At 34.2% G+C, this 12,285-nt stretch overlaps 1 protein-coding gene across 1 annotated transcript; it reads right to left on the reverse strand.

Annotated features, from left to right (window-relative positions):
• Positions 1–1,822: 1,822 nt before the first annotated feature.
• On the reverse strand, positions 1,823–8,859 carry LOC147380497 (amino-acid permease BAT1 homolog). The gene is made up of 8 exons (XM_086431641.1): positions 8,626–8,859; positions 8,189–8,449; positions 5,201–5,219; positions 4,865–5,084; positions 4,588–4,769; positions 3,574–3,863; positions 3,350–3,479; positions 1,823–2,547 (listed from the first exon to the last, which is right to left on the reverse strand). Exons 1-8 carry the CDS (start codon positions 8,748–8,750, stop codon positions 2,200–2,202), a joined length of 1,575 nt encoding a protein of 524 aa, XP_086287767.1. The 5' UTR covers positions 8,751–8,859; the 3' UTR covers positions 1,823–2,199.
• Positions 8,860–12,285: the final 3,426 nt, after the last annotated feature.

Below are 12,285 nucleotides of genomic sequence, written 5' to 3' on the forward strand. Positions count from 1 at the left end.
ATAGAAAATGAGATAATAATTGGAAAACAAATCGTGAAAAATATAAATAATAGTTATTCTAATATTAAATGTGGATGTAAGGCGTCAATGTGAATTATACATGACATATATATTACCCGATGAAAAGTGTCGATTTTCAAAAATAATCATAATCATAAGGTTGTTAAACCAATGAAAAGAATAGATATGAGGTCAAAACATGCAAAAAGAAACTAAGAATTTAGTTGAAGCAATCCAAAGAGAAAACTTGCAGTTTGCAAAATTTTAGCAATACTTGTTGGTGATCTGATCGACTTCAATAATAAGGATTATTACAATCATTTAAGGAATGTTAGACACAAGCAGTTAGAATGGGGAGATGTGTAGGAATTGTTTAACTACTTCAAACCAAAACACGTCAAAAATCCATAATTTTTTATGCAATACAGTATGATGAAGATGGGAGGGCAACAAATTTTTTTTAAGTTGATGCTAGGTCACGAATGGCTTATCAATGTTTTGGGGATGTAGTGATCTTCGATACAATTTATCGTACAAACAAGTATGATATGTCATTCGTCTTTTTATTGGAGTTAACCACCATTGGTAATCTATACAATTTATGGATACACTTTTACAAGATGAGACTAGGTGACCCTCATATGGTTGTTTGAGACTTGATTAGAAGTAATGGGAGGAAAGCATCTAATATTAATAATCATCAATTATGATTTGACAATGAGGAATATGATTGCCAAATTTTTTTCAAACACTCACCATCATTTTTGTATATAGCATATCATAAAGAAGTTCGTCGAGAAATTATCTCATATATATTTTATGAATTTTGAATTTAATAATAAAATGCAAAAATGTATTTGGCTGACATACATTCATAGGCTAGACTAGGAGGATGCGACAACTAACATCTTAGAGCAAATATATCTCCCCCAAATCCTGTGTGTACAAGCAATACCCCCACAAACCACATATAGCAAGAAAGTTGAGATAAATCCCCATGGGTGGCCAAAAGGGGGCTTGAACTCAAGACATCTCCCTTTTTGCCGTGAGGCCCAACATTCTATTGGTTTCATAATCTTCAAACTTGGTCATCTCCATCTTTAAAATTGACTAATTATAATTTTCCACACAATTTGAGAGTATTAATAGGAATACAATTTGTAGCATGTTCTATTGAAAACAAATGCAATTTCACCAATGAAATTCTGCTCAAACCATGAGATAGAAAATAAAAATGCAAATCAAAATAATTCCACAACTAAATTCATATTTATCGAAAGTGTAAATATGAAGCAGTTCAAAAGTGTGTAAAAAGCCATGATTTTTCCATCAATACAAATAGTATAGGTTTCACCCCATAGAAAATATTTTTACAAAAAAAAAAAAAAAAGTAGTATTTTAAATTGCTTCACAAAAACTTGCAGCTCACTTAGTTAGATGCTTGAATCACCAATTCTGTAAAATCCGATGGTTTCTTGATATGCTCTGGTTCTATTTGAACCAACGCACTTTATACAAAATCCAGTCGGACCATCAGTTTGGTCTAATTTTTAAAACACTAGTGTCAACTGCCCATAGCATTATAAAAAATGTGTCATTATCAAAATAATGGAAATAGTCTTGAACAGGTACGGCAGGGCAAGACGAATGTTGTGTGATCATCAGAAGGAAAACGGTCACCTTCACTTCTATGAAAAATTAATAATGGAACTTTAAAAGTGAGGCTCACAGGGTGATAGATGTCGAAGATGATGAATCCAGACTCCTTTTATACCTCAGTTGCTCTTTGCTCGAAGCAAGAGATGAACAGGAACACGGTAATAGAAATAATTAAACTAGAATAGACCTTCAGGTATCCTTTTTTTTTTTCAAGAAAATATATCCATGTCACATGATTGCAATTATTAACAAAAGAGCAACATTGTAACAAGATAACAATATTCTTTCCATGGATCGAGCAAGTGCAGACTATTGGAACAATCTGTGGATTCCATTATAATAAATGATGCATATCAAATTCGAAGGAGACTTAACAGTAAGACAAGGATTCTTGAACTTCGGAGACATTCTTACCATTCGTCCTTCCATGTGATGAGCTTCAAATCCCTGTAGCCATGATACAAGATAAAAAAGAACTATATTGTAATTCAGTTCTTTAATTTCAACTACTGTAAATTGACATGTCGATGTTGTTTTAGTTCAAGTATTGATGTTGGTAATGGGACCTTTGAACCAGTGTCGGGCATTTAATATCCAAGATGAAACAGTGAGGATGAGGAGTCCACCAACCACAACAGGAGTGTAGTTAAAAGTATCCTTTGTAATGGGGTCTGCCACGGGAAGCGAGAAGAGAATTGTAATGGTTAGGACCCAAATGACTGAAACCCAACCCACGAAGATCCCATAGCGGCCCAAGTTGAAAGGTCCAGGAACAAAGGACTTGCGGGCCAGTGTCACCCTAAAGAAGGTGGGTAGTGCATAAGAAATGTAAAGTCCAACGGTTGCTATCGACACCATTGCCTGAAATGCCACTAGGCTTCCAAGAGACTGTAATAGATTTGTAGAAAACAAGGTGTACAATCAGCTTTAAATAATAAAAGCAAGAGAAGAACGAAAAATAAAATAAATTGGCAGTTAACTACAAGGAGGGATTAATTAATTTACTCATTAAGCCGCATAACTTGGTTATATCATATATGTTATACATAATGACTCGGCAAGTCATTTATCTAACTAGTTCACAACACTCATAGTTAATCATAGTCAACAACTCAGGATTCGGGATCAAGTTGGCATGGGTAAATTTGGTAAAATCGGGAAAAATCAGAGAAAAAGCGGAAAGAAATCGAGCTAGGCCTATGTCTGTGTAATTGTTCATACTAGGTGGTGTTCTCATATTGTTTCACTAAATCTCATATTAAACAACAATAATAAATCACCAAATCCCATATAGATATCATCCGTGCATCCACAACACATTCAAGATTTATATTATTCAAATATAAAAAATATTCAATGTTTTTTATCCTCATTTGCATCCTCATGATCTAATGTTCCATCAATAAAATGGTTACCATCATCTTCATCAAGGTCATCTTCTCTTACCAGTGCTTCAATTTCATCTTTGGTTTTTAATCACAAAGTTTGTGATTTAACCATGAAGTTGGTGATTTAATTGTGAAGTTTGTAAAAGTCATGATTAAATTGGTGAAGGAAAAAGTCATGATTTAATCGCAACTTTTTCAATAAGTCAAATAATTTGGTGACTATGCAGTTAATCACATAATTTCATATGAACGATTTTAATATATGTTCACATGATTAGAAATCGAAAGTGAGAAATACAAACCGTTAATGCCATGCAAAATGATACAAAAGCAGAGAGCCAAACTGCATTTAAAGGGACTTCTTGCTTATTCACTTTATGCCACAATGGTGAAAAAGGCATAGCTCCATCCCTTGAGAATGCATAAGCCATCCTGAAATAAAACAAAAGGGCTCCTTAAGTAGCTAATAAAGGATTAAAGGAATACCTCATACAAGTCTAGATATCGGTTTTAAAGAGGTTTTCACCTTGAGTTGCTTGTAACTGAACTCATGCCACAAAAAAATATGGCGACGGCAACAACTCCCAAGCAAATGATGCCCCCAACTCCATTACCGTATCGACTCTTGAAGGATTGGTAAAATACCTCAGCAATGGCATAACCACCGGCATCATTGTCCAAGTCCAAAAGGCTTGGGATGTCGGTTACTGCGAATGTGATACCGAGTAGGTAAGCCCATCCAAAAATGATCGATATGCCAATGGCACTTATTATTCCTTTGGGTCCATTCTTATCTGCATTCTTTGTTTCCTCTGTCTACAAGTATGAATAAGTTAGGGTTCAGTGATTAAATAAACTTGGAGTAAACAACATGAGAACATATAATGGAAATTGTCTCAAGGAAACAAAAAATAGTTCTTAAGCCACATTGGATGTAATATAAAATTTGTGAAGGTTTTACTAAGGTGCGTGTAGTAACTTACATCTGAACATAATTGTCAGTGAATGAGTCATCCTGGGAAGCATGACTCTCCGGCAAATCCATTTGAATAAAATAACATAAAAGGACATCCAAAATCACCATTTTTAAAATAGAAAAAAGGCCCAATTGGTTTTCTAATAAAAGAAAATGTTTCATATTTTACAGGAAAAAAGAGAGTAAATGAGTAAATTAAGAGTCTTTTTACACCAATTGGTAGCTCAGATTGCTGATGTGTATCAACTTGAGTGAGAGATTTTGGGTTCAATCTCACAACCAAAAGGTTTCATCAGTGAATTTAAAATCACCTTAATCCCAATTGTTAGCCGGGTCAAGCATTGTGGGTGCCGAACCCTTCAAGCACCTTATATGTTTCAATTTTTTTTTATTTTTGAAAGTGAATCTTCTCGATAAAAGAGTTGGTGTCTGATGGCCATCTCTTGTTTGAGACCTCAAAGGTTTAAAAATCTAACCAGACTTTATTTAATGTTAAAGTGTTCTATAGCTTCTAGAGGCAATAAGTTTATATGACAAGGCAATAAATATGACAATAAAACATACCATATGAGCGGAAGCATCGTACCCTAAAAGAGAATACTGGCTCATTAAGAGCCCCAGAACAAATATATAAGGTTTGCTTTGGATTCCACTCCCAGTATCCGTGTTGAAATGAGTGAAAACAAACTTGGTACTAGCCTTCTCGGTGGCAATAATTGGAATGAGAATCATAAGGACCAAAACACCTACAAATTCAAAAATAAGTTAAAGTTATACGATGAAGCCTCCCTTGACCCAGAAATGAAAACAGAAGATAAAAAGAGAGGAAAATTCCTCATACCTACGATATTCCATGCAGAAGCAAGTAGTCCAAAAAAGGATAGCCATGTGATGGAAAGACTATTTATGAGAGCATGTAAGAACAATATTCCCCCATGAAAGCAAATAACTAAATATTTAGAAACCTCATAACCATCACCATTGTTTCCACTTGTGCTAAGTAGGATGATAACTTGAATTAGCTGAGCAAGAGAGAAATCCACACTTGTAGTAACGGCCCACTGCAAATGAATTAGTCTTTTAAACTGTTAGAGCCTTCTATATATGAAGTTGTAATGGCTATTACAATATATATTGAAGGTCTGGACTTCAAAAATTATAACATTCTCAGCGATACCTGACCAACAATGTTGAACCTGCATGAAAAACAAAAGGTTCATTGGGGAGCAATAGAAAATTTGAGAGGAGAAGAAATTCGTATTAACAGTTGAAGTTTTGTTAAGACGAAAACAAATGTCCATTTTTGGTTCAAGACTCCAAATAAATGATATAAAACTACATTCCAAGTTTAGGTACATCGGTACATATCATATTTTAAAGAACTTGTAACAACAAATAAATTATGATAAATGGTGGGAAAAGCTTAAAGTCGTTCAGAAAAGATTCTAAAAAGCAACAATCACAGTTTCTACATATAATCTCATGGAGAATGTTAAAGAAGGTCAGAGCATATGTCTTTGGTTGCTCAAACATACAAATTCTCGTCAACATAACTTGAGCAAAATGTGCACTTCCATCAATTTTGCACCAATTCTTGCATATTTTTTGTATCACCCCTATTACATACTGGCTTTCCATTAAAAAGTATTTGTCGCAATGTCTTACCCATTTTGGGACAGAACTAGTTTTTCGTTGGACATCTTAAATTTCAAAATAATTACTAGTTAGAAATTTTTTGTTACTTGCCTCTTCAATTTTGTAATTAGAATAGATTAAGTGTGTTGATTCATGATTGATATTCGATAAGAGTCATGGGATTCGTTAGATCAAGTGGCTATCGATCGGATGCGATCAAAACCATTAGATCATCCAGGTTCAACTAATAAGTGTTGATTAAAAGGCATGGGACACATACCTTCAATAGGATGTAATCTGGATCGTTAGATCTAAAATCAGACACGATCGAACAGCTATTAAACCAGGAGACATTAAATCATGACTCTTGGTCAACAGACACAAAAATAACTATAAAAAGCCAATCAAAAATCAGATTTCTTCATTGAAAATTTCTGTATTTGCCTTTTTCTAAGCTTAAGTACTTGGCATCGTCGGTTTCTAATTTTTGAGTATTCTAGATTAAATCGGATTATATATATTCCAATTTAATAATTCGAGTGTCAATTTCTCTGTATCCTGAAGGCACTTGTTCGTTGACCTTTTGTGTATTGTGATTCTAACCATTAAAGGGGAATATTTGTCTAAAAGAGATTGAATTTGATTCAAGCTTTAAAGTCTTGAAAATATCTCCTTCATCGAATTTTTTCAAGTCACAAAGTAAATTTTCTAATAGTTTTAGACAAATATTTGTTTCCAATTCGATGGAGGCTTCGACTTTTCATTCTTTCCAAGTTATGAATCAAGAAATGTCTCGCCTTGACCGTTTCGATGAACAACACTTTACTCGATGTCAACAAAAAGTGTTGTTCTTCCTCACTACTTTGAACATTGCCTATGTTCTAAAAGATGATCAAGAAGTCATTCCTAATGCTACTCCAGAAGATAGTACTACATTAAAAGAGAGGCGCAAGAAACAAAAAACAGACGACTTTATGTGCAAAATACCATATTCTCAATGCACTCTCGAACTCGATTTATGATATCTATCATATTGCCAAATTGACTAAGGAACTGTGGAAAGCTCTGGAGAATAAGTACAAAATTGAAGAGGCAAATAACCAAAAATTTCTAATTAGTAATTATTTTGATTTTAAGAAGTCAAACGACAAACTGATTCTATCCTAAGTACATTAAATCATGGCTCTTGGACTTCAAGGCTCGAATTAAATTCGATCACTTTTAAACAAATATTCCCCCTTATTGGTTAGAACCACAGTACACAAAAGGTCAACGAACAAATGCTTTCTGGATATAAAGAAGTCTACACTCAAATTATTAAATTTGAATATGTACAATCCGATTTAATTTAGAATACTCAAAAATTAGCAACTAATGATGCCAAATACTTAAGCTTAAAAAAACAAAAATTTTCAGTAAAGAAATCTGATTTTTGATTGGCTTTTTATAGACATTTTTGCGTCTGTTGACTAAAAGTCATGATTTAATGTCTCTTTATTCAATAGCCATCGGATTGTGTCTGATCTTAGATCTAACGATCCAGATAGCATCCTATCGAAGGTATGTGTCTTATGTCTTTTAATCAACACCGATTAGTTGAATCTGGATGATCTAATGGTTCTGATCGTGTCCGATCGGTTGCCATTTGATCTAATAAATCCAATCGACTCTGATTAGATACCAATCATGAATCAATGCACTTGATCAATTCTGATCAGGTACTAACTTGATCCAACGCACCTGATCGTTATCGATCAGGTACTATTTTGATCCATCGTATCCGATCGGATACTAAAGTGATCGTGCACCCGATCTATCACACAGCAACGATGCGTACAGGCAAAGTGCAAAGTGTGCCTCAAAACACCCAATCGCCCTTTCGCACGTACCACCTCAAAGCACCGGATCAAAGCCCTAAAGGTGTGACACAAATACAATTAACTATGTTGACTTCTTCTTATAAGATACTCCACTTTCTCACTTGTGAGTAATGTGGAACTAAACCGTATATACACAAAAATCCCCAAAATCTAATATAAGAAAAAAATATATATAAAAACTTGAATTTTATTTTTGAAATTATTCAACAATTTTCTCACTTGGTGCATATACAAATTAGAAAGAATAAACTTATCATGGAATCTCTGTTTTCCTGATAAGATCCAGATTAAGACTTTATCTCCCTTGACATCATCATTACCATCTAAGCCCCTTATCCCAATATTTTTGGGGTTGGTCCAACAAATCCCTGTTCCTCCAATCAATTCAGTCTCAAACTAAAGGAACATTCTAAGGAACAGAGGATTATTTTTCTCTTTTTTTTTTTTTTTTCTTTTTCTTTTAAGTAACACACACACACACTTCTATTCCAGCAATTGGAAGTCCAAACAAGTCTTGAATCTTCTCTAGGCAGATAATAAGTGCAAATTGTGATCAAAACAACTGTGTAAAATTGAACAAAAATAAGTGTGCAAACCCACAATTCAACATATAATCAGAGAAGAGAAGAACAATTTTAAAGATAAGTTACCAGCCCGTCAACCACGAAGCGAAAGGTGCCCAATCGGGGCCAGCGAGCTTCGCACTCCAATAATAGAGACCACCAGAAGTAGGAAAGGAGGAACAAATCTCAGCCATTGAGTACCCAACAAACATGGTGAAAAACCCAGCAATAAACCATCCATAAACGAAACTAATTGGACCCCCAAACTTCAAACCCGTATTGTAAAGTGTGGTTACTCCTGTAAGCACCGATATAATTGAAAAAGAAAATGCAAAATTTGAAAGCACCCTGCAATTCCAAACAAGACCCAGAAACCAGAATTAAACCAAAAAAAAATAAAAATGATCCAATACACATATTTCATCTATCCAAGAGAAGCAAAAAATAATGAAAATTAGGAACAAAAACAACCAAAAGAAGAAAAAAAAAAAAAAAAAGAGAGGAAAAAGTCTGGATTTCTTTACGAGAGGTCGCGCTTTAGTTCTTGCTTGTAACCAAGCTGGAGTAGACGTGATTGGCCTGAATCCAATGAAGAATTCCCAGTGTGTACCTGAGAAGTAAGTGGTATTTCTTCACGTCTTTTAACCATTTTTCACGGAAAGAAGAACATCTGGGAGTGAGAAATGGGTTTGTGTCTTTTTTAATTATCTTTGACTATTGCCGTCTTTGTTCTCCCACTGTGTAGTATTGAAATGATTCAATTTTTTTTCTCCCAGTTTTCATAAATAAAAGATTTTCCCATTGATATGTCCCACCTAATCTCAAGTCTGTGTTGCTGTGAAGGGTTTGATCAAATCAGACAGGCAAGGCATTCTACATGCAAAGGTCAAGATGACGGCGACATCTTATCGAAAATTGTTTTACTCAGAAAATTTTACTCACACAGGATACAGAAATCTGAGATCTACCAATCACATGTACCCACGTATAATTTACAAAAATACCTTTGTAAATTACAAAATTACCCTTGTATACTTGACGTGGCAACCACTGAGACTTTGTGAGCAAACAACGACTCATATGTTTTCGGTCTTTGAAATTTTGGCCCTGCTTAATACCATGCCAATCATTTGCAATGTGCAAATTACCGTAAATGATTTGCAATGCAAAAATTACTGTTGCTAAGTAACCACCGTGCAATCTCGCAAAATCACTTTATGCGCTTGTATTTTTTTTTTAATGCAACTTTTGTTTGAAAGGGACATAGACTTATAACTTATGTGGTTTTCCCCGTTACAAAGCAACTTCTAAATTGTGGATTCAAGTCCACCTTACCCAGAAAAAGAAAAAAAAAAAAAACTACAAAAATGATTTATCATATTGTCCATTAATTATTTTCAAACATGGTATTTACAAGGTGCACTTTTGGTACAAGTGGGGGGTCCTACTTAAAAAAAAAATTAATTATCAATCCCATTTTCGAAAATTAAAGGTCTCATTGTTCCTAATATACCATTGCTTTGGATAAAGCATATATATAGTGTAATTGATCAACGACTACCCAACAATGCCAATAAAACAGTCCAACAATAATAAAGCATGCAATATGTAAATAAATAAAGAGAAAATACTAGAACTTGTTAGTTAAGAATTCGGTAGGTCAAGACACAAGCTTGGTTAACTATCCTAAAGATGATAATCACTATTATAGACATCTCAATTTGATCGAATAAACCCGAGAGTTTATTCGAATCCAATGGTAAGGATTAATTCGAGATTATTTCAATCAATCAAGTGGGACCCACTTAAACGAATCAAATTTAATTAATCAAGTGATATAAAAAAAATGGATTTTGCCTAATCATATAGACTAAGCAGGCAAGCATAGATATGGCTTGGACGTTTGGAACATATGGCTAAACCATTTGTTTTTCTGACCTTTACTTTGTGGTGCACAAGTATAAAATTACACTGGCCTTTTGTAGACATGAGAATGTTCATCTTTGAACCTCAATGCTACGTTATTTGAAGTTATCATCATTGTTTTTTGAAAATAGGTGTGTATGGGCACCCGAATCAATATTTTAGAAAAATTATTTTTCATGACATGTTAGTGACTCGTTCATGGAAAAAATGTATAGTCTTCTTAAGATCTAGGTAATAAGATTCGGTTAAAGAATGGAGAAGGTGTTAGACACCCTATTCTCTCCATCTAGGGTGGTTACCTTTTTAAACTTAGCCATTTTGAATAATTAACAAAACAAAAATGCATGAGATGCATGAAATGAGTGTGTACACATAGTGGGCATGTTCCTTTTTTAGAGAGGGTTTAATATTAGTGTTAACATGAAAAATGTCCAATGGAAGAGGATATCCCATGGAGTCATCACATTTTATATGAATTAAAACGTTGGTTTGAGATTTTAGAGAAATTTCATGGATAAAATTTTCTTAGATCCATAACCTTGATGCATGCATGCTAGGCTAGAAACTTAGTGTTTCAACCTCATCAAGAGAATTACACATTTCTTTATCATGGCCAATCATGTGTGGTGTGGTGTGTGTGCATAGTGTACATTATGATGTATGAGAGAAAAATAGGTTAAGAAGGGCTTCAACCTTCATCCTTTTGATCAGATCGTCCCAAGTATTTTATGCCCAGGTTGAGGTTCAATCTACTCGGGATGAATGAGGGTTCTTCATTACATCTTAAAGGCTTCTAAAAAAGAAAAAAAAAGAAGGATAGAAAAAGAATATGCAAACTTAAAAATAAACTAGATCCTAACCTATCTTTTTCCTTGATAGTCTTGAATGAACTTGAGCCTTGAGAGATGAACTTGAGGGTTGAGTGGTTTAGTAGAGGGTATGTGGTTAGAAAAGATAAGAGTTGTTGAGTTGAAGGTTGGGAGATGAGACATGGAGTAGAGATTTTGGGTTGAGAGATGGGAGTTTTAGATCATGCCTTCCTCATAGAAAATGAGGGTATTTATAAAGTTTTTAGAAAAATTTTAAGGATAAAGTGGTTCAACCCAAAAAATAAAGAGAATGGGCATAAGGTTTAAGTTATTTCTTTTTGGATTTTCCATTTTTATGAGGATAATGGTGGAATTTGTAATAAAAGAATTTTTGGTCTTTGATTTATTGGTACATAGATGTGAGGGAACAAAAGTATTTTTGAAAAAATAAATAGGACAGTGAAATATGTAAAGGTGAAGTGATGGTGAAAAGTAGACCTTGATTCATTTATAATAACTCATAAAGTAAGGGGTGGATGTATATTTTTGAAATGGACTAATTGGAGAGCTTCATATATGTACTTGAAGATTCTCACCTTTTGAAGGTAGGATTGGAAGTTCTCCCAACTTTAGAGATTTTTACTGAAGATCAAAGTACCTTTTTGGTTTGACCCATACTTTTTGAGGAGGGTATTTTGGATTTTCACAAAGGGGAGTTGACCATCCAATTAGGTTGGAGCATTGGGTATTGGTGTCTTATGAAAGACCAATATATGTCATCTATAAGAAGATGGGTTTGGCATGGACTTAAGTTTGGATATTTGGGCTAGGTTTGAAAATGAACTTGGTGTTGGGTTAGGAAATAATGGATTAGTTTATGGGTTAAGGGATTGGGTATGTAATTGGTTGGGCTTGTATGGATGGGTTATAGACAAGGTTTGAGTATGAAAAATATGAGAAAATGCATAGGTGCATGTATGCATGAGGAAATATGCCAAGTGACAATTTTTATGCAACGTGAGCTCGTTGAAGGGTTTTGAATTTTTAATCAAAATTCACTTGAGATTTTTAGAAATTCCTAATGGGCTTTGTGCAAATTGGGGTGTCTACACCTTTTCTCAAGAAAGGTCAAACACAATTATTTCTAGTCCTTTCATGCTATTGACCATGTTAGTTAGGCAATTAGCCTACCTATGTGTTCACGAAATTCTTCACAGGAAATGACCACATATACCCTTTTAAGTTGGATTTTCCCTCATCTAATCCCCTTTCTAATTACCTCATTACCCATACCTTAAACCTCATAATTATTTCTCACTTAAGGTCCTATGGTAATCTACTCATTCTCCTTAACTTGACCCAAGGTCTTTCTTGGTCCTCACTTAAGGTGAATTACTCCTCTAACCCTAATTTGTTGAGACCCATTAAAAGCAATTCACTTCCATACCC

Source organism: Akebia trifoliata, unplaced genomic scaffold (assembly GCF_017979445.1).
Source record: "Akebia trifoliata isolate Shusen 1 unplaced genomic scaffold, ASM1797944v1 Contig01378_ERROPOS700000, whole genome shotgun sequence".
NCBI classification, from domain to species: domain Eukaryota; kingdom Viridiplantae; phylum Streptophyta; class Magnoliopsida; order Ranunculales; family Lardizabalaceae; genus Akebia; species Akebia trifoliata.